This window comes from Empidonax traillii, unplaced genomic scaffold, assembly GCF_003031625.1.
Source record: "Empidonax traillii isolate 1590-97213 ecotype Southwest subspecies unplaced genomic scaffold, ASM303162v1 scaffold624:size695616, whole genome shotgun sequence".
Classification (NCBI taxonomy): Eukaryota; Metazoa; Chordata; class Aves; order Passeriformes; family Tyrannidae; genus Empidonax; species Empidonax traillii.
Window position 1 is genome coordinate 360586 of NW_020955817.1, and position 22725 is coordinate 383310.

The following is a 22725-nucleotide window of genomic DNA, read 5'->3' on the forward strand; positions in this document are numbered from 1 at the left end:
CAAAACCCTTCTGGATTCCTCAAGCCTCTGCTCTGTGGGCAGGTGGACTCTCACATTTGCCTGGTTGTGCTGAGGGAGGCCAGGTGAGATTGCAGATGCTGTCTGAATGAGAAAAAAAGTAGACAGAGTCTTGCATGGCAGACAAAATCAACATTTGTGTCTAGCCCTTGAAATAGATCAGCTAATAAATATATTTGTAATAAGTGCTTTTTTTCCCAAACCATGTGTTTTACCTGCCCTGGCGTATCTATGCTTGTTAGTCTAAAACTGATTCCTGCTGTTCTTTGGGGAGTAGTTTTTCTACAAGGTGAGAAGGGAAGAACTGTCTGGTGTCACTCCATGGACTACTCCATTGGACATCTGGCTACTCCACTATGTTTTGCCCAGCCTCAAGGCTCCCCCTCTATCCTCTTAGGGCTTCCCCCTCCTTTCCCCACCCAGCATTTTCACAGCAGCTGCAAATGGCCTTTGTCTTGCCTAATTTTAAACTCCTACAATTTGCAAAAGGGAGACGAAAGAAGAGGCTACAATAGGGTTGTGTGGCACACACTTGTCTTCGTGGCTATCAGCAATAAAGTGTCGGGAAGAGGCAGAAACATCTCCTGCCAAGTTGTTCCTGCGTAAGGTTTTGCCTCCTGGCATTCTGGGGTTGCAGAAAGGAGCCATCCCCTGAACAGTGGCTGCTGGAATAACTGCGTTGGAGCTGGGCCTGCTTGGGATGTTGGGTTGGGTTCGTTGAGCAAATGCCTGCACTTTTTCCCTGCAGCTCCTAAGAGGGCGAGGGTTGGTCGCAGAGTCACTGGATGCTGGATGGCCCCTGCGGTCTCAGAAGAGTCCACACTGTTTCTTCTCGTTCTGCTGCTTCCATTTGGGCATCTGGTAGAACTCCTCCTTGGACTTCCCAAAGATGTCGTGGAAATCGGCATCGGAGAGATAGAACTGCAGCGGGAGGAGAGAGCAAGGAGAGGTCAGCTTTGGCCTCTGTAGAGGCTGAGACAACCTCCACAGACTTCATTCCTTCCTCACCATGCCAGTGCTGACCTCTGACTCCAGGCCAACAGCTCCTGTCCTTGTGCTGGGAAATGAAAAGTCCCAGCAACTGCTCCTCATCCCACTTTCCAAAGCACCAAGGCAATGAAAGCCCATCAGCCCAAAGGGACCCCTCTGGTTTTGAGGATTTAGCGCCCTGTGGCTGAAATTCAGTCCCTGCTAATCATTCTGTGGCCAGGACAATTTACAGTCCATCAGAGAAGTTCTGCTGGCCAAAGTTTTGGGTGGTTCCTTAGCAAGTGATTCACAGTGAAAGCATCTCCCCCTTGCTCAGTTCCCTCCCCCAAATATTCCACTGGAAACATTCACTCCCATTGCTGGATGGGTTGCAGATAGCAGGGTCATCAGGAATACCAGAAAAGACACTGTGGGAAGTGGAGGTCGAGTTTTTTCCCAGCATTTTGGGTAGAAGAAAGAGCTCATGCACAGCCCAGCCATAGATTGTGTCTCTTGGCTGTGAGTGTTGGCCTTTGCCAGATCTCTTGGGCAAGACACGAGTCAAACATGGGTTGCAGAGAGGAGAGGGAATCAACCCTGTGTCTCTCCCATCAGCTTGCTTGGACCCAGCTACAGACATTGCCAAAATCCTTGGGCTGATTGGAAATCTGAGATGTGTCATTTGTCCTCAAATTGCAAATTGCTGAGATGCAAGGTTTCTGACAAAATAAAAAAAAAAATAATAAAAATAAAGAAAAATAAAATTTAAATCAGAAAAAAAAGAGAGGAAAAATATCCCTTCTGGAAGGAGCTTCAAATGAAAACATTCTCCTGCAGCCCCAGCAAAATGCAAATCCTGGCTTCGTTCTCAGCTGTGTCACCTTGTCCCACAGGAATTCTACTTTGGATTCCTCCAAGGACAGAGCAAAAACAACCCTACCGGAAGAAAACATTTTATATATATTTTTTTTAAAAATTGCTATTTAAAATTCATGTTTTGGCCATAAAAAAATAGAACTATACTTCATTTAGGGTAAAACCACCACAAGGTGTCCCTGTCCACGGCAGGGAGGTTGGAACTCGGGGATCTTTAAGGTCCCTTCCAACCCAGGCCACTCTGTGGTTCTACGAATTTCCTCTCACGTGAGGCTCCTCCTTTTGACGAGACCTGTGTGTCCAGCCAGTCCCTCCTTGAGTCTGAAGCAGGATTTATCATCCTGAAGTGCTGCTACACTTATCCAGTGAGTAAACTCCAGGTTAAGCTACGAAGGCATCAAACCAGCAGTGCTGTCACCTCTTTTCTGGTGGGATCCACGCCCTCTGGAAGTTCATCCACCGTCCTGTTCATCAGCACCTCTCGGGAGTAAACCCCTTCACCATTGGGCATGGGGGAAGGGCTGCTGTTGCTGCTGTAGTTGCTGCTGTTGCTGTAGCTGTTGCTGTCCCTGTGGTTGAGGTGGGATTTATACTCCGAGGAAGCATTTGGGTTGCTCGAACCGGCCAAGCTGGTCACGCTGAGGGTCCTCTTGTTCAGGCTGATGTTGTTAAGGTCCTGCCAAACGGAGGAAAAGACAAAATGTCAAGACAAAATGCTCTGGCAGAGAAAGTTGGGGATCATCCCAGGATGTTTCTGTTGGGGTTGTGGGGGGACTATTTCTGGCAAGACTATCTGTAGCTCCAAAGCAGCGAGGGGAAAGGCCCAACTAAAGCATTAGTCCAGCACCTCCATAAATGCTACACCTTGATGTTAGGGCTGCTAAAAGCACACACTACTGAGAGCTCTTAGAAATAGCTGAGGGTACTTACAGCAGTCTCATTCTTCTCAAGATAACATCAGGGGAAGGTACATGTGGGAGGACAGAAGCTGAGATTAGACATCTACCATGCCTAAAACCTCAAAATTGCCTGCATACCCCTCCCTGATGGGCCATCTCTCCTCATCCAAACCTGCCACATCCTTCCAGCCTTCATCCTGACCCTGCCCAGGGCAGAACTGACCCGTGTGACAGTCGCATTTGGGATTCCTGGGATCTCCTTTCCTCTGTGCTTTGGAGGATAACCCAATGGGCCATGCCCTTCTTGACCAGGGGACCCTTACCTGGGGTCTCAGGGGCTCCACCACTGCCAACTACTCACACAACACTTCGCTGACCACTCTTAGGGCTGAACACACTTGTATTTGTTCTGCATTAAAGCAGCTGGGCAATGTTCTGCTCACAGATGCCTCTGGACAGGACTGGAAAAGGCCCAGGAGGTCTGGGTGTGTTTATGGTTTATTTATCACATCTCCACCTCCTTCCCACAGAGGTTCACAGCTCTGATCCTGACAGCCTGAGGTCCCCATCCCCTGCTCTGATCCCAATTTTCTCTCCTTCATGAGAACAGGCTGGGGGATGTGGTGGTGCCCGAACCCAGGTGTCCCTCAATACAACTCACCACTTTGATCTCGGATAGAGCCGACACGTCTCCCAGGCTGTTCTTCATCTCCTCATAGGACTTGCCATCCTAAAGGGAAGGAGAGTTGTAAGAAGCTTGGGCTGCCTTTAGCCCACCCTCCTGGTCTCTAAAGGGGTCAGGAGATGATGAATTTTAAAGTCCAGAGGTGCTCACTGAGGTGGCAGCTGGTGCCCCTTGCAAACCTCAGCCCCTGGAATCAGGAGACTGTGTCAGAACCTGAGCCCTTCCCTTGAAAACAAAGAAACAAATGGACTTCAGCTTTTGCAGCTGTACAGTAACAGGTGAAAACAGGAAATTTAAAAGGATTTAGAGAGCAGAGGGCAAATGAAGAGAAATCATATTTACTGCTGGATTTAAATCTTACATTTTGAATGAATCTTGTGACGCATGAAAATTAGGGATCAAATATTATTGCTTTTTTTCCCTCTCCTTAAATCATTTATCTAAATCAACAGATTTTTCAAAGCCTCAATATCTGACTTTTTATAATTAGGTGCCATGTATTACAAGCTACCTATTGTTTATTGAAAAAACAAAATAAAAGGAATATACTGGATATATTGGCAAAGCTCATGACTGTGTTTTCCTAAGCAGCCAGGAGATGTCAGTTCTTAACAGAATCATCCAACAAAGTTTCCCAACAAGAACAAACAACATAAACACATGGACTGCAGAGAAAACAGATTTAGACCCAAAACTGAGCAACGAACACACACCAGATGTTTCTGGGATGTCAACAGTTTGGATGACTTGTCTGTAGTTGCTGAAGCTGCCTACAGGGGATATTTTTAGAGGCACATATTTTATGAGCTGTATCCTTGTTTTTCAGCAGTTCCTCAGCAAAAAAAAAGAAAAAAAAAAACAAAACAACCAAAAAACCAACAGACCAAACCCACAAGTTCTGACCTTTGTTCTAAGCATCAACATTGTTTTAAGGGTCATTGCTCTGGGAGTTGCTGTCTTATCTGTGCAGATCCAGCTGTCAAGATGAGCTCTCTACTACCACTAAGAAAGAAGATGCAAACCCAGATGCAGGAAATAAAGTCTCTCTGTAAGAGTTTTCCTGCAGTGTGAAGTCCTGTGGGGCCTCCAGGCCGTCCCAGTGCATCACTCCTTCCTCTCACCCACCAGGGTCCTGGTGGGGCTTTAGTCACAGGCCACATGAGCAAATCCCTGCTCCAAATTATGCTCCTAAAATTATTTGAAGCCCATGTGTTTGAAAGAGGAGAGAAAGGACTCTTTATTTTTTTTATTCCCAGGCATCTCCTGGGGCAGGTTGCCATTTCTGCGTAGCAAAGAACTGGTGTTTGTACATCCGGATTTGAGAGGAAGGCTGGTGTGTGGGGACCAAGGGTGACCTTGCTCAGGAGCTCCTGGGCTCTGATGGGCATTCCACAAACCTGAGCATGAGACCTGTCTGCTCACATCTTTCATTTCACCACAGTTTGCCCTTAAAGCTGGGTCATAAATTCTACTCTGTGGCTGCATTTTGAAAAATGAACACTTTTCCCCCAATTTTCCTTATGATGGGAGGAGAGGGCCTTCTGTCTTCACTCTGAACTTAATTTTAATACTCACAGCCCTGACCTCTTTTTGGCCAAAATCACAAACACAAATTGGAACACAATCTCTTTTTTTAAATAAAAATGTGAATATTGTGAAATCAAGCACCTGTATTTGAAAAAGCCCCAGTTTCACCAAACAGGTACTTTTTGCTGGTGAAGCCGCTCAGGCACCATGAACTCGTGTCTCTTGCCCATGGTGGGGGGCTTGGAACTAGATGAGATTTAAGGTCCTTTCCAACCCCAGCCTTTCCATGATTTTATGAAGCTCAGGACATGTCCTAGTGAGGTTTCAGTCCCTGTACCACACATTCCCTGAGAAGAACACCCTTTAAGCACTGCTGAGCCCGTGTGCAGGTGCACCACAGGGCTTTTCCAGCCACTTACGCTCCATTTGTAGGGGTCCCAAGCGTTGAACCACCCTGTGAAGTTGAGGGGTTCACAGCCCTGCTTCACCAGGATTATCGGGGTTGCCAAGTCTCTCCCTGCCGGATGGGTCTTGAGATACTCCTTAGCCGAGGCAATGGCCTCGTTCCTCTCGTATTCGTTGGAGGCTTTGCCCACCCAAAGGAAAATCTGCAAGGAGAGAAGGTGCTGGAGATCAGTGAGTCCTTGGGACCTGTGCAGACACGGCTGTTTGCTCTCCCCTGCCAGTGGCAGCGGAGGAAAGATTGGAAACGTGCTTTCCCAATAGTCCCTTGTCACTCTGATCCCAGGTTTACTCCCAGCCAAGAAAAGATTTTCCTTGTGAGACTGGCATAAAGCATAAATATTTCAGGCCAGAGCTCTTGTGTGTTTCAAGGGAGCTGAACTCTGTCCTTGCATGGATCCACCTCAGAAAGCAAACTCCTGGAGACAGTTTTCCATTGCCTAAAGCAAGCCATCACCCCTGGTGCTGGGAAGTGAGGGGGAGTGTTTTTGGGTGCCACCTCCTCGTATAAGCTGGAAAAGACCAGAGCAGGTCCAGCTCTTCTCACCTTGGAGGAAGGCACGGACCAGGTGACTCAGTTTTCAGCTTTCTGAAAGAGGTCTGGCAATGCTGCCTCCCTCACCTCTGCTGTCCCTGGGTGAGAAGGACTGGGAGTGCATCCAACCACCACGAAGGGTTTGGAGATGGGACAGAAGGCGTTACCGCCCTTGGCTTCACACTGAGGGGATGGATTCAAGCCAGTTAAAGCCATCAGCTGTTTGGAAATACATCTGGGGAGGGAGAAGGTGAGGGGGACCACCTGCGCTGACCTCTTCCCACGTGTCCAGCAGCATGACATCATCCTCATCCAGGTCCTCCTGGCAGAAGCCCACCACCTCCGTCATGATGAACCGGCCCGTCTGGTTGGAGCACTCGAAGAGGCGAGGCTGGTAGTGCATGACCTGCTCTTGGAACCTTCCTCATGCATGGCAGGGGAAGAAGCAAGAGAGATGGAAGTTTTTCCCTCGTGGCCTCCTGCAGGGCCCTGGTGCTACTTGCCATGGCCTTGCAGGAAGGGGTGGAACATGGCAACAGTCATCTGAGGTCCTGAAAGTCGGGTCTCAAGGGGATTCTTGGACCAGTTTAATGATTTTTAAAGGTAACTGTTCCTCCACCCAAAGCAGGCAAAAGCAGAGCCCTTCCCTCGTTGTGGAGAGGAACCTGATGTCAGGTGAAACCCTCATCAGATCACCTGGTTGCAAAGGAACCCATCACCTGCCCAAAAGGTTGGAGAAATCCAGGTTGTTCAGTGGCAGGTTTTAGTTTCATGAACCCTCTGGGGCTGCCCATAAAGCTAATGATGGCTGGAAATGGAGAATGTTGTTCCTGTAGCCCTTATGATGAGATATGGGGTGGGTTTACTGTGGGAAAAGGAGGATGTAGCACACCCTTGTCTGCAGGGTTTGGATCTCCTACTACACAGAAGGCCTGACCCAAAATCTAGAGAGGAGTCATCTCAGTGTGGTTTCTGACCAAGCTTTTGGTGATATTCTGACCTTGTGCTCCCTTTAGTGAGGACACAGTATCAAAGCACTCACTTTCCTGCCAAGTTTTGATCCCTTGCCTAATGTTCCTTGGCCAGGCCCAGAGGAACAAGCAGGTCACTATTACCTCTTTTCACTGGCATAAGGTGCTTTGCCTCCCAGAGCTTCCCAGAACTCTGCTGGCTCTTGTCCTTCCAAAATGGTGTGCTTGTCCCGTCTAGAGACGATGTCAGCTACCATCTTTGCCATCTCCCGCTCATCTCCGCTGCATCCCTGCGTGCAGAATGTAAGATTGAGGTGGGATTAGGGTCAGGCTGGAAAAATTTACCTGTGGGGGAAAAGCTGGCTTGGTCCTCTGGAGAGTTTTAGACCTGCTTGAAAGCTTCTGAGCTGGTCACTCAGAATCCATTTCTAGTCCTCGAAGGGACATTCATGATGCAAATGCCCAAAGAGTTTGTGCTGGAAAGTACCTTAAAGATTATCTTGTTCCTACCCCCTGGCACGGGCAGGGACACCTTTCACTAGACCAGGTTGCTCATATCCCCATCCAACCTGGCCTTGAACACTTCTAGGGATGGGGCATCCACAGCTTCTCTGGGCAACCCTTCTGCTTCAGTTTGATCCAGCATCTCATCCTGAAACACGTGACTGGAACAGGATAAATGAACATCCCAGCTTTTTTCTTACAGTTGGAAAATCTGGGGTGATTTATTCATCTGAAAGCTGTATGAACATCTAATAGGAGGTGAGGTGAACGGCAACATAGGTTGTTTTTGTAGAGAAGGCTGTGTTACTGCTGATCCTCCACAGATCAGAGCCTCTGGAGCCTCCTGGGTGCACCTTTCTCACAGAATCACAGAATCACTAAGGTTGGAAAAGACCTGCAAGGTCATCAAGTCCAACCATCAACCCAAAACCACCGTGTTCACCACTAAACCATGTCCTTACATGCCACATCCATATATTTTTTGGAATACTTCCAGGGATGGGAACTCTGACACTTCCCTGCCAACCCCTTTTGTGAAGAAGTTTCTCGCGATATCTAATCTAAACCTTCCCTGACACAACTTGAGGCCATTTCCCCAATCCTTGGCCACCTGCCCAAGTGTTCACCTCCACAGCTCAGTGGAGGGAGGAGACTCAAGCCCCACATCAGCATATTCGGACTTCCTTCAGCCATCTCCCCTTCCTGCAGCCTCACCTTCCCACACCACAGGTAGCAGACTTGGCTGGTGGTCAGCAGGAAGACATCGTTGGAGTTGAGGGAGGAGGCTCTGGCTGGCACCTCCGTGGCCTTTGTGTTCACCTCATCCGTGCCCCTCACCTGGAAGAGGCGGATCGCTGGCTCGGGAGCGCTTTTCTGAGCCCGGCTGGTGCCACCCTGCAGGGGAACAGAGGGAAGGATGGCACTTGGAAGTGAGGATGGCACACACAGATCCGGGGTGCCACTGATTTGATGAAGGCTTTTGTGCTCACGGCCCTTCCCCACTGCTGCAGTGATGGACCATGCACTGAGCAGGTGAGGAAATCCAAACACCTTCTTGATCCCGGGTCAGAATGAAACCCACGTGGCAAAACTTCCACATTTATCCCTGATTATGGAGGCTTGATCAGCTCCCATCAAGATGTTAAAACTCAGTGTGAGTAGATCTTAATGTTTGTAAAGTATTTGCCACACAAAGTGGGCAAGGCAGCCGGACCCTGATTTCCAGCTGTGCTCAGCTTAGCTCAGCACCCACCGTGGAAGCTGCATGGTGGGACCAGCACTGGGAGCTGAGATAATCCCTCTCTTCCACAGACATTTGCAATGTCTCCACCACAGATGACAGCAGCCACAGCAGCAAGTGAAGTGGATTAGTAGTTAAGGTGATATAATTCAGGGAGGGACAACTTGAATTGTCAAATCATGACTGTAGGATATTTTGGAGGACCCCCTCTGGATGGCACTATCCATAAGTCACAGGATGATTGCCTTATTCTAACTCTGCAGATTATTTTGGGATAGAGTTGGAAAGAACAACACACATCAGTGCTGGAGCTCAGGGGTGGACATGGAGTCTGGGTCAGTCCAGGACTGTGTTTACACAAACGGTGCTCACACCACTCGGGAAGTACCAGGAATGTTCCACCATTCCATCTGCCAGCCTGTGCACACCTGGCAAGCTCCTTTCCTGAGTATCAGCCCATTTTTTTTTTCTGGATCATTTCCACTGGAGCTGCCAAGCCATCACTGGTGCTTCCCTTGCCCACGCTCACAGGGCCACGTTACCTCGTAGATGACCAGCCTGCCCTTGAAGATGGCCAGGAAGTGCCTGGGCTCCTTGCCCATCGTCACCCGCACCTGCACGGCCTCGTCCCCGTATTTCTTGTCCAGCTCGATGGCATTGAGGGCACAGGCAGTGATTTCATCCACGGAGGCGTGGCGGCCCTGGGGAGCAGAGAGGTGACACGTGGGATTAGAGGCGACACAACAGAACATCTTGCCAGTTCCAAGCGTTGGAATGTCGGAGTTAAAACTTCCAAGTATTTAAATTTTCCCCTGCATTCTGGCTTTGCAGACTTTAGCATCCTATTTTTCAAGTTTCTTTCTACATGTCAGGGGAGGGAAATAATACTTAAAAAATGAAGGCAAAGATGTTCATACACCCACAAAACTCCAGGAACTGAGGCTTTGAGGGACAGTTGGACTCCAGAGTTTGACCTCAGCATTTTAAGCCCCACAATCCTTCACTCTGACTTTGCTGGCTCTCAGCCCGATGCCAGTGTGGGATCAGTGTCCACGCTGCCTACAAAGCACAGCTTGGGATGTTTGAAATGGACAACTGATAAGCAAAGGGTATCTCAGTTCTCCTGGATGCGTGGGTTGGGATTTTTCTGTGCAGCTGTTTCCTTCCTTCAGCTTTAGGCTTCTACAGCAGACACAGGACAGTCCCTTCTGCTCTGGTTTGACCCACCTGCCACATGTAGAGGACGTAGTGGGGCCTGCCTGATCTCAGGTAGGTGTACAGGACCAGGTAGCAATCGCCCCCGTAGAACTGCCCGTACGTCTTGGGGTTCACTGGCTGCATCTGCAAGTCCTCAATCCTCCACACCTGGCGAAAGAAACATCTTGGTGAGCAGCAGCGGAGTCAAGGTGGAGACAGAGCACAGCCCTGATTCTAACAGACCCCTGAAGCTTCAGGCCATTCCCTCAGGTCCTGCCACTGGTCACCAGAGAGAAGAGATCAGTGCCTGCCCTTCCCCTCCCCCTTGTGAAGAAGTTGTAGACTGCCATGAGGTCTCTCCTTAGTTTCCCCTTTTCTAGGCCAAGTGATGCTTGAGAACACACTGATCATTGCACCCTCTGTCCACAAAAAGCAGCTCTCTCACCTCGATCTCCCCGGAGGCATCATCGACCATCCTCTGCTCAGCAGCCAGCTCTGGCCTGGCGTGGAGCTGAGTGGTGTCAAACTTCACCTGCTCCACCTTGGCTGTGTGCACCAGCAGAACAAAAACAAGAACCCAGTGAATGCACAATAACAGACAAACCCTCCACATCACCCTCACACACAGTTGCTATACATGCAAGAGAGAAACGGTCCAGGGTCGCAAGAAGCCACTGGTAAAAAACAGTGCTGATTTTTGAATATGCAAGAGCTCACACACCTCAGTGCTGGCCTGTTACAGGATGGAACTGGCCATATAGTGTGTTCCAGTGATGACTGGCTGCTAAAAAATATTAGTTGTCTCCTGACTGAAAATGGAAAATTATTCTCCAAATCTGTATTTTCCTCCTTTCAAAATGTTGGTTCCAGAAATAAAATGCCTACATTTCTCCAGCTCATAATAAAGAGAGAGTATTTATGGACAGCACAGAGAAAAATAGAGGTGGAGAGAAAAGAGAGAACTTGCAAGGGAGAGAGATTTGTGGCTCTCAGGTTGTTATTGATGGAGACGTTCAGCATCTCTGTCATCTTCCCATCACTCATCAACAAGTTCCTTCTCTTTGGTATTGTTTGCTCTCTGGGGTTAATGCATTGTAATATTCACTTCAGCAGTGTGATAAATACACTGTTTACGCCCGGTGTAAATACAGCATCGATCCACTGACGTCAGGAGGGTCTTGGATGGATGCCAGTGTAAATGAAATCAGAATGCTGTTCAGCAGCTCCTCATCGGGGTCAGCATTAGCCCTTCACAACGAAAATGGGGTAAGTCCTGCAAGCGTGAAATTTTGCACACGATTTTTCAGGGGGGAGTGACTGTCTGCCAACATTTACATTTGGAATAAGTGGCAGGTTGGTTCACATAAGGAGCCTCAGCAGTTCTGAATGTCAGTCGATGAATCCTTTGCATCCACTGCAGAAGATGGAAGGCACAAGGCACAAGAAGGACGTGCACCAGATTTTCAAGATACTGAAGGCAGGAGACACTCGGTGTGAACCATGTCCCCTCAGGGTAGGAAAGACAAATGCAGGACCAACGTGCTCACCAATTTTTCCAGTAGTGTAGACTTTTCCCAGACCCTGTGTTTCGTTCTTTTCCGTCCACCTCTGGAAGAGCTGTTTGAACATGGCTGACTCTGCCCCGTCATTGATCACTTCCACGTTGGTGGATGAAGGGTAGCCCTTGGCTTGGATAAAACCCTGGTGGGGTTGAGAAAGGTCATCAGTGAGGGACACAGTGAGCTTTTCACAGGCATGTGAAAAGGGATGTGCACCTGAACCAGCCCAAAGAGGGAATGTCCCTCACTGAACACGATGGCTTGACCAAGGGCAGGGTTCACCCCAAAACCTGCATTCAGACTTACAAACAGAGGTGACTGTGAGCTCTCACTGTAGTATCCATGTTTATTTCTGTCTTTAGGGCACTGAACCCTACCCCTACAGCCTGACCACTTGGATCACATCCTAAAATTAATCTCTACATGGCACCTTAGACTTGAAGAAAATCTCACTCAGTGGGTGAAGTGGAAAGCCTCCTCCTCTATTTCCATAGATGGCTTCTGGTGATGGATCTGGGAAGGAGCAATGATGGGGTGTACCCATGATCCAAGAGCCTACTTCAGTCCTTTGCTTTTCTCCAAACTTTTTGTCCCTCTCCAAGCCAGGAAGACTGGTACATGACAGAGAGCATGCATGCCAAGGGAGAGAAGGGATGGAAGCAGCTCAGCACCTCAGAGGTGTGTTCTGAAGGGACTAAACACTCAAAATCTTTTTTTCTTAACTTTCTTTTCCCCCTAAACCCACATTATTTCTTCTTGAGTAAAAAGACTGTTTCACCAGAGGTGCTCGACACAAGAAGATACAAGAGAAGGAAGAAAATGACCTGTGTTCTGCCACAGTGCCAAAATCCTTGTTCAGTTTTGGGAACTGCTTTGTGTTTATATCTCAGCAGGCTCCAGGATGACCCGAGGCACAGCGCTGACAGCAGTGGTTGGGCAGAGGAGCCTGACTGTGGCTTCCTGAGCATTCATCTTCTGCTGTAAATACTGCAGCCACACACTACCCCCGGGGAAAAGCAGAGCAGATGGTCCTCCCAACCCTCCCACCTGCCACACTGAAAGAAAGAGATATCTTTTGTTCTACATGTGTAGCTCAGGGCCAGAGTCTGCAGAGCTCACTGCCTACTAAAAAAGGGCCTGAGTTAAGCTCTTGTAAGGAGCACAGAAGACAGTGAAACAAGTATTAAGGCAAAGATTTTTTTTTTTTTTAAGCTTTTCTTCTCTGAGACAATACGTGCAATCTACACTGAAGCTGGGTGTCTCCAGGTAGGGCCTTATTGAATGGGGAACCATGAAGTTCAGTATCTCCTGGTTAGATCTCACTGAAGATGAAGCCATTTATGGTCTTCCCTTGTGTAAACAGATAATTAAAAGCTAAGTTTCTCTGTAGCCTTCACTTCACCTTCCAATTTGTAAAAAAATACCAAATGTCTTACTTGCTCAGGCTCCCTCCAGGCTATTTTTTCCTGAGAGGAAGAGTTGAGGCATGATCTGCCAGAAAATAACCACATGGCAGCTCATCTGAATGAGCCAGGGCACTAGGCTGGTGTGTTCTACCTTGTCATGAGCCCTGGTCTTGCCTCAGGTTGACCAATCTGAACAAACAGCTGTTAACAGCAGATCTCGTTCTGCCCAGTAAAGAGCCCCATATCGCCTTCAAATTCACACACAGAACCTGGGCCCAGCCCCACTGGTGGGGACACAAGAGATGCCTTTTGGGGTCAGAGCAGTGTTCTGTGCTGCCTGGGACAGTGGCACTACGAGATGCTGTTCAGTGAGCAAACATGAGCTTAGTGGCTCATGTCCTCACTGTGATCCCTTCTCTCTCCTCAGCATCCACAACACTGGGCCACGGATCTTAGAGAGGATATGAGAACCCCTTTGATGTCTGTCCATGCACCTTTTGACTATGAATTTGTCTAATCCCATCTCAACCCTGCTGATATTCTCTGACTCCACCGTCTCTCGAATCAACAAATTCCAGAAGTTCACTGTTTACCATGTAGCAAAGTATTTTATTTTATACTTTTTTTTTTTTCTTTAACCAATTTCTTCCTAGTTTTAGTGTCGGGTCTTAGTCCTAGCACAATTTGATGACTAACAGTTTTGTGTTTGCGTCATCATGCCTCCCTTAGACATTCGAATTCTGTCTCTGTTATTACACAGGCCAGCTCCCCAAAACCTACACTTAATTGTAATTAGTGGTCAGACCCAGATCAGCACATATTAACCTCCCACGGCATTGTTTGCACCGTATTACAACTCACCACAGCTCGGGTGAAGGCTGCTTTTTTCTCTTCTGGGCTGGAGGCTTTTCCTCTCCAGACGTAAATTTTGAAACCACCTTGGTCTAAAATGTAGCAGTCCTGAGGTGAAACGGAAAAAAACAGGAAACAGGAAAAAAAAAACAGATGTGAAAAGCTCTGTGCAGACAAAGGTCATCATTTGTAGCCTGTTCAGGCTGGATCCTTCTTGAAGATTTGGGGTAGATGCAGATCTAGCTCATTTCCCTGCCTTGCAGAGCTCTAACAACCACTAGCAAAGGGTAACAGAGGATGGATTTATTGTGGTTCATAAATGGACCACAACTACCACCAACCCCACAGGGCAAGGGGTTCACAGGTACACTGAATTTGCAAGCACACCTGACCCAGATGACTTCTAATTGTAATGAGTTAAAATATGGATTTTTTATTTTTTTTTTAAGCATTGCTCCAAACTGGCTATTACTGTCTCATAGGTGATGTTCTCAAACCAGCAGAAAAAGCAGCTCTAAAAGGGAGCAGGAGAAGTGCATGCTGAAATATCACCCTCAGCCTGCTGTGCTTCAGCACTGCTGCTGGTGGTGCTCATTTACGCCAAATCTGCTACTAAAGGAGCAGGGAAAGTCCAGTAAACCTCTTCTGCATGACTATTTTGTGTCCCTGCTCTGGAGCTAAAAGTGTTGCACTGCTGTGAACTCAGTAGAATCCCAAACCCAAAGGGGATGAGATGTCTGCTGAGCAGCCCATCTGCAGAGAGCTGGTGCTCCAAACACACTGTGTGGCCAAAGGCTTCTCATTTTTCAGACTGAACTTTGAAAAGGAATGGTCCATATGCCTGCAAAGGGAGCCTGAGATTTAACAAGGTTTAACAAGATTTAACCAGGGTGAATGAGGGAGGGGGAACCTTGCAGCACCATGTTTTGGAATAGGCTGGTTTGCACTGCAGAGAATTAAGGGTCAGCAGTTCTCTGAGAAATTTCAGTCAGAAGGAAAGCCTCTGTCCTCTGAAAGCCTTTGCACAGAGGGCCTGTAAGGAATCTCCTTCCAGGGTGGGGGACTGAGACCAGCCACTTGCTACAGCAGGAAAACGTATCTCTCTGGTTTTGTAAGCAGAGTTATTTGTTTGCTCTGGGAAGGCTATCTCTCAACATCAGGTATTAAGAAGCTTTAACTCCATCTGGAATTTACTCCTGGTATGCAGCTCTCCTTCACTCTGACTGCCAAGCCAACATAATCCTTGGCTGAGAGCCTCAATTTGCCATCTCCGGTTGGAACGGCTCCAACGCACCACCTATCTCTGGCTGCTGGCACTGTAGTAGGGCTGAGCTGTCCTAATGATGGAAGGAAACAGGGTATCCCATCGAAAGAGGTGCTCAGCTGAAAACAAAGCGAGCCACAGCACCCTTTTCCCGCTGTGAAGGCCTCTGGCTTTCTCTCACCTCGTGCTGGAGCAGATCCTGTGTCAGGGGCCGGGTGGCGATCTCCTGTACCACCAGGTCGTTGTCCTTCTCATAGACACTGAAAGACACAGTCACCCAGAAGATTCAGCCTTCACAGCGCTGCCTGTGAGGAAGGAAGGGGTTTTGGGACACATCCCTGGACTTACTGGTAGAGCCGGACGTTCGCTTTCTGCAGCTCATCCGCCTTCGTGTCCGGGATGGCATCTCGGAGCTCCCCACGCCTCTCTCCCAGCACCATCCTCATGATCTGCATCAGGTCTGGGGAGTCCTTCTCGTTGTCAATGATGCCAATCTGAGCACGGCCGCCCCTCTCGCTGTCCCTGATGCTGCGAGCCAGCGCCAGGCCCTGTGCGCGGATCAGAGGGGTAAGTCCTGACACACACAACAAACTCATCGCCCCAGACCTGGAGCAACGACTTGAGCCCAAGCCACGTCACCACAGCTCTCTGCAGCTTCCAGTGCCCTCCAAATTCAGCTATTAAAAAAGCAGATGTGTCTATAGTGTCTGATTATTAACTAACTCGTAGGCAAATATCGCTTATTACAGTCGCTGGCTGCTGCTCCCGCAGGGCACGGGCGTGTGGGAGCCACAGCAGGCACTGCCTGTGTGTGTGACTGTGCATCAGCAGGTCTGGTGGGATGGTCTGGGAGGGAGATGCACACACATGCTGAGGACAATGAGGCAGGATGCTGCAGAGCTGCAGGACCCCGGGTGCCCCGCGGTGACATTTTACATTTAAATGCTTCAAGCGCTCAAAAAAACCCGCGGATGTCTTCTGTGAAAAAAGCACCGTGAAATGTCAAGCGACTAATTAGGCTGAAATCTCCATTTTCCATTAAATTATATTTTTTCCCCCCCCACGACTCTTACTGCAACAGCTTTGAGAGGTGCCCCTGTTTACCAGGCATAGGAGATCACCTGCTTGGGGCCTGAGACGAACCCAGCGGCCACCCCTCTCCCTGCTCCCCCTCCTTTGTACAGCCCTGCTTTATCTCTTCTACATTATCCACAGGATCTTCTCCTTTAGCCACTGTGCCCTGAAAAACCACATTCCCTGTGAAGCTTCCCCCTCTCTTAGCTCATCAGGGGACACCACGTGCAGAGCACACCCACCTGCCTTTAAATGTTATAATAATGACAAGCTACGAGTTTTGGCCACCAGCTTTGCTGATGGCCCACTGATGTATCTTGCTGTGTTACATCTCTGTGTCTTGGTTCCTCTGCCAGTAAAATAAGGATAATGATCCCTTTGCAAAGTGCCTCAAGAGCTATGGATCTGACCTATCAGCACCTGGGTTGTGTATTCCTACTTGTCTCACACTGACCAAGCCGGAATTCCCTGTGATGCTGTACACAAAAAATTAAAATTAATCTACCCCGGGGGCAGTTACTGCAGCTAAACCTGCTGGTGTTTCTGAGTTTCTAATCCTACATAATGCAAACTATAGGGCACAGAGGGATGGAAATAGACCTCCCCAGAGGGAGCTGGATGACTTTCTGGGGCCAGAGCTAATGATGGGCCCGCAGCTGCCTGTGAAACCAAGCTGAGGTCTGAATCAGAAGAAAGAACTTCCATGGGCTTCTAAAATGAGCAGAAGAGGAAGTAGTTTTATCATTAGTTTCTCTGTTCATAGGATCATAAAATCAACCGGGTTGGAAAAAACCTCTGAGATCATCAAGTCCAGCCCCTGATCCAACCCCACCGTGGTTCCCAGCCCATGGCACTGATGCCACATTCAGTCCCATCTTAAAAACCTCCAGGGATGGTGAATCCACCACCTCCCTGGGCAGCCCATTCCAGTGTCTGATCACTCTCTCTGTAAAAAATTTCTTCCTAATATCCAATCATCTCAATGTTGCTGCTCTTTTATTAAGATTTTCACTGCGCAAACACTGAGCATTTTTTCTTTATTTTTTTTTTCCCCCGGCATCAAAAAATACCACCAGTGAACTAAGTGGCTTTGGCCTGTACTCACCCTGGATTTCTCAGCAATGCTGCAGCTGGGTCCATTCCACTGAATCAGCACTTTCCCAAGGTCCAGCAAGAAAACATCGCCCTTATTGAAACTGTCCCAGGAAAGCGCGACCTGTCACGAGGAAATGAAACCATCTGGCAAACTGAGGAGCACAAGAGCTGCAGGTGACAAGTCACAGCCACTGCAAACCTGTCCCTGGGATGTAAGAACAGGGTTGCAACGACAAGCTCGTCCTTCTGGCACTCAGCTACTGGCTGAGCCCAATGGCTTCTCTCATGGAATACCAAACTCCCCAGTGAGGTCTTGAAAACTACCCTGAGGTAGAAGTCCCGGAGCAGAGATGAGATATCCAGCGGGAAAACCCAGCTGAAAATGAGTGTGGGAGGAGAAGCAAAGGAGAAATGATCCATAAGAAAAGAAGGGTCTCCTTCTTACCTCTGTAGCTGACACGTGCTTCTTCCCCTTGACGTGGAGAAGGCGCTTGATGTTGTACATGTTGGTCTCCACATGCTTAAATCCTGAAGCCACTCCTCCCTTCTTGTAGCTGTTTTGTAGCAGAGAATAAAGAGTTAGAGCCGGTTAGAAAATACCTTCCCCTCTATCCTCTGAGAACAATCCCAAGCTTTTAGTGACAACTAAAAAAATCTAGAGCCAAAATAACCTCAAAGTGCTAAAAATGGAATGTGAAATGCTGTGTGGTCAGACCATGACTTCTCACAGTGCCCGTCTGCCTTGTGGGTCTGGCTCTTATGGGTCTTGTGTTGCTGCTCTGCATAGAATTATAGAATCACAGAGTTTTTTAGGTTGGACAAGGCTTCGAAGATCATTGATTCCAACCAGCAAACATCCTGGGAGAAGATCAACAGGCAGGTGAGGGCTGGCAATGGTAGCATAACACAACCAAACTGAAAATCCCATTAACCATGGCAGTGACATCTCGGAATTGAAATATTCCATAAACATTGAATCAACACACGAAGCAGACTTCGCAGAAAACAAACGTTTTGCTAAAATTTGGCTTCCTTCAGAGTAGTCATTCTATTAAAAGTAGAACAGATAGGAAACTGTTGCCATAAGCAGAACAAAATTGTAAACAGGTACAGGGGTCTGCCTTCCTCTCAGATTTTACCTCCCAAATTCGTTCTTCCACCTTTGAACACACACCTTGCAACAGCCACTGTTAGCACTGTATCACATCACCGCATGATGCCACCCCCTCCCTTCTGTGCAACTTTCACATCTTGACAGGGCACAATTCCCCAGGGAAGTCCCAGAGCCTTTATAAGGGGTTTTGGGCAAGTCTAACCCACTTCCACATATCCTGGACCCTTTTAGAAAACAGATCCATTGTTCACACTACAGTAATAATTAACATGATGTCATTGCCATTTATGGGAGAAAAAGAGGCAACTGCTGTTTATAGTTTTTGCCATGTGAGTAATATATGTATTTTATCACAGCCTGGGAGAGACTGGCAAATGTGGTCAGCCATGTGAGTGATTCACAGCACTTTAGACTTGTTTGGGCCAGTTTAAGATATCCACAGAAGGATGTTCTGGTGATCAGTCCACCTGTCAAGATGTGGAAAGAGCTTGCTTTAATTTCTCATTCTGCCTCAGACTAACTGGCTGACCATAGGGATGTGGTTTAGACCAAGGTGAAGTCCAAATTAGAAGATTCCAGTGGCAGACAGGTTTCCAAATAGATGGTTTATGAAGGTCTGAATTTCAGTCCTTCATTGTTCCTTACTCATCTTCAAGATGAGGGTAAAAGCACTTTTCTGTCTCAGAAAAGTTCTGAGGAAACTCATGAGAGGTTGTAGAAATGCACAAAACAGAGGTATCAAAAACCAGGCTGGGATGGAGATATTGACTCAGGATGGGTTTTCATCTGAATTCTTTTTGGCTGTTTAAAATCAAGGTCCTTATGCTGTTTACTGCCCATGAAGACCCTTCTGGAGGAGACCTATTGGAATTCTTCCAACAACCCCAGCGTTAGCAAAGACCACGAGATTGGATTCTTTTAGATGACAGAAGTTCAAACTCTCCTTTCAAACAGGAATATTACTCCCAGTATGAGCCAAATCAGCACTTCACTTCAAGGCAGATTTTAGTCTGGAGTGCCCTGAATGGGCACTTTAATCCAGAGTGTGAGGAGGAGAGGAAGGAAGACCCTAGGGTGAACAAGAGGGAGGTTAAGATGCAATTGCTGCCAAAATCTGGGAAAATGACCAGTAGAGACATGATTCCAGACTCGGTGTTACAAACCATTCTATGAAAATGGGAAACTTTTGTTCTGAACTTGAACCAGCTTCAGTGCCGACCCACAGTTTTTCAGGTTTTTTGAAATGCTGATGTCTCTGAGATGTAGAAAAGCCAAGACCCTCCTCGTAGCAGGGCATTTTGGGCTACTCACATGATGCCGTTGCGGAAATAGCTCTGGAAGGTCTCGGACTCGTGTCCCTGGACCTCCCGGTGCTGCACAGGGTTCCCCCCGAGTGCGCTGTCCAGCTGGGTGACGTACAGGGCTGCGGCCCCCTGCTCATCCTGGGAGGAGTCCTTCCCAATCCAGTAATGCAAATCCACAGCGGTGCCACGAGAGGTTCTTTTGCTCTGGGAGAGGTGAGAAAGACAAGTCAGGATGAACTCACAGTCCATACATGTGTGTTTCAAATAATATCACTGGCCAGGGTGACCAAAGAGCTCTTTCCCACTTGTGCCCTTCTCCTGGCCAAGGGGAGAGAGGATGGAGCCTCAGGTACTCCCTGGGAGCTTGGCCTGGAGCTCTCCTTAACTGGGAGAGCATTTATGGAATTTATGAACATATTGTTTCTGTTGGATATTCTTTCACAGCTCTTTATCAAGGAAAACTGAGGACCTGTGCAATTACAAAAATTAAGGCGTTCAGCCTGTCCTACTTTCGTGGAGTTTCATATTAAAACTTAGAGCAGATTATTCTCAGGGATCACCTTCTGAAATGCACTGCACACTGCTATTTATTTGCCTGGAGATACTACCCCTTCTTTCCTGCTGTCTTTCTCGCATCACACGACATAGTAACACAAACTGCATCGGAATTCCTGCTGACTTGCAAAACAGACATAACTCCAAATGAAGCTGAGCTGGTTGTGTGCATGCTGAGATTCATCTTATTACAGAAAAACCCAACAGCCTAGAAAAAGGAGGCAAGCAGGCTGAGGAACAGGTGTGCTTAGTGTTACGTGAGCTGTGCCAGTTATTTTTCAGCGCCCACTGTGTTAAACCCCATCGTGGACGCCTGGGAAAGGCAATAAAAGCTCATTTGGTAAGCTGGATTTGACACTGAGTTCTGTTTATTTGCTTTGTGCACACAGCGAAACACAGCAGAAGAACTTAAATAAAATACGGCTCAGCTCCTCAGGCACAGATAATTAATTTGTGGAAAAAATCGCTCCATTTAATACATTGCTTTTGAAGATGATCAAAGTCCCATTGTCCCACCAACAATCCTTACTTGGAGAGACTCCAGTGAAGAAGCAGAATTCAAAGATGAGTATTTTTACCTTCCTGTCTTCAAGGGCAAAGAAGGGTATTGGGCTAATAAAGGGCTCTTCCACCTGGGGAAGCTGTTGCAACAGAAGCTGAGCCTGTGAGCATCAAAATCCACATTTATACTGTCAGCTCCCTGCAGGGACACCCCTATCCTGCTCTAAGCATGTCTTTGGGTGGCTGCAACCAAGTTGATTTAGCACTCCAAAGGTATCCTAGAGGCATGTGCCTGATGAATTTGAGCAGGAGGCTCATCCTGTGGTGCCATCCCAGCCTGACATGAGGCAGATGTGCCCTTGGTTATTGTGGGACAGTGGAGGTGTTGCTGTCTCTTCACTGACAGGGATGTTTGCAGGAGGGACACTCAGACCCAGGAAGTGGGAAATGCTTCTGGTTTCCCCCATATGGATGTTTTTTTGATACAATGGGACCCGGATTTCTCTATGCAGATGAAGAGATTTGGAAGGAATCCTAGGAGGTGGGTGTAACACATCATCCTCCCACCCAACTTTGGGAACACAAGGCAGTTTGCACAGCCCACAGAGAAGGGCTGGTTCTCAGAAGTCCCTCATGCTGCTGCCTAACCTGGGTTCAGCTGGTTGCAAGCAGCTCTGGACCAAATTTGGGCAGGACTGATGATGTGTCTTAATGGTGACACGAGAAGGGCTGCAGAGCCTCTCTGCTGCTTACGTGACACACGACATGGAGCACCTTCATATCCCACATCACCTGCTGAAAATGAGACCCTCCAGCTGGCCACCTCTCACATCCCCAAAAAGACTCCCATAAATCATGCAAATGTGGGCCTTGATTCAGTTTGCCAGGAATGCTCTGGCCATTCTGCCATGCCTGGGCGTGACTCAGTTGATTAGAAGATAAACACTTCTAATGAACTGCTGAGTTAATGGTTCCCCCCCCCCTCCCCACATGACTTCTGGTTTACTAAACAGACAGTGTTGTTGCAACAGCCACGTTCAGTTCATATCCATGATTAGATGGTGAATACAGATGCACAACCACTTTAACCCACAGTGCTTTTGCCATCAGAGAAGGTACTTAGGAACCAAGTCAGAGCTAAACAAAACGAGCTGGACCAGCTGCCTGACAGAGATCAGTGTTTGCTGGTCTTACTTACATGCAGAATGATGTAACAGTCTCCTTCAAAAAAGGTCCCGTAAGCCTTTTCAGGGACAGGAACCATCTTCATGTTCTGTAACGAAATCAGTGTTTGGAGTCACTGCTGGAACTGAAGAGCCAGAAGTTGGTGTGTGTGAAACAGGACAGCTGGGGTGCCCAAAACACTCATGTTTTGGAGAAGGATGAATCAGGGATGGGCTTGTGACCTGGGAAAAGCCACTTCTGGAGGAAATCCCCAAAATACTGAAGGGTGAGAAGAGGCAAATGACAATGCTGCTTGGACAGAACGACAAGTATGTTTTAGTCTCCTTGCCTTTCTGCAGTCCTGTAGATCTAGGCCTGAAGGTCAGGCTGAAGTGCTGCAGAGCTTGCATTTGCAGGGAATTTCCCAGGAGAGTGAGCACATCTCATTCCAGGTTTAGTTTTGGGCATAGTTTTTACCCAGTGCCATGACTTCATGGATAACTTTCATCACTTTGTTAGGATAACCACTTTGACACAGGTTCAGAGCTACCAGCAGTACTGAGGAAAGGCAGAGCTGAGGACACTGATGTGCCCCTCACCACTCCAGACCCTAATTGCACACTTCCTCTGCCTCAAGAGCATAATTAACCAGCCATGCCTGCCCAGTGCAGGTGCCTGGGATGTGCCAACCCCCCAGTCCATGCTCAGCTCCTGGGCTGGAACTGGCTCTGTGGTTCCCTGAAATTAGAGACGTGCATTCTTCTGGTGTCCTGACTTGTTTCCCAGCATACCAGCTTGACCCTCGTGAACCCACATGGCTCTAATTACAGATCCTCTGGAAAGCAGCTTAGTGCAGTACTTTGGAGAGAAATGGAAAGGCAAAGACTGTGATATTTGGAACACAGCTGGGACTTGCTGAGTCCTACTTGGAGATGTGTGTTGGATCCCCTTCCC

At 48.0% G+C, this 22725-nt stretch overlaps 1 protein-coding gene across 1 annotated transcript in view; it reads right to left on the reverse strand.

Moving 5' to 3' along the window:
- Positions 1–494: 494 nt before the first annotated feature.
- VILL (villin like) overlaps positions 495–22725 on the reverse strand; it is a 24180-nt gene continuing 1949 nt past the window's right edge. The window contains exons 2-19 of the mRNA XM_027898804.1: positions 21806–21880; positions 19559–19755; positions 17579–17687; positions 17144–17254; positions 15313–15512; positions 15146–15224; positions 13710–13808; positions 11431–11584; positions 10329–10429; positions 9914–10051; positions 9229–9387; positions 8161–8340; positions 7087–7232; positions 6246–6390; positions 5394–5582; positions 3424–3492; positions 2282–2539; positions 495–939 (exon numbers count right to left, since the gene is read on the reverse strand). Coding sequence (XP_027754605.1) covers positions 826–939; positions 2282–2539; positions 3424–3492; positions 5394–5582; positions 6246–6390; positions 7087–7232; positions 8161–8340; positions 9229–9387; positions 9914–10051; positions 10329–10429; positions 11431–11584; positions 13710–13808; positions 15146–15224; positions 15313–15512; positions 17144–17254; positions 17579–17687; positions 19559–19755; positions 21806–21880 — 2523 coding nt within the window. The 3' untranslated portion in view covers positions 495–825. The remainder of the gene's footprint in view (positions 940–2281; positions 2540–3423; positions 3493–5393; positions 5583–6245; positions 6391–7086; positions 7233–8160; positions 8341–9228; positions 9388–9913; positions 10052–10328; positions 10430–11430; positions 11585–13709; positions 13809–15145; positions 15225–15312; positions 15513–17143; positions 17255–17578; positions 17688–19558; positions 19756–21805; positions 21881–22725) is intronic.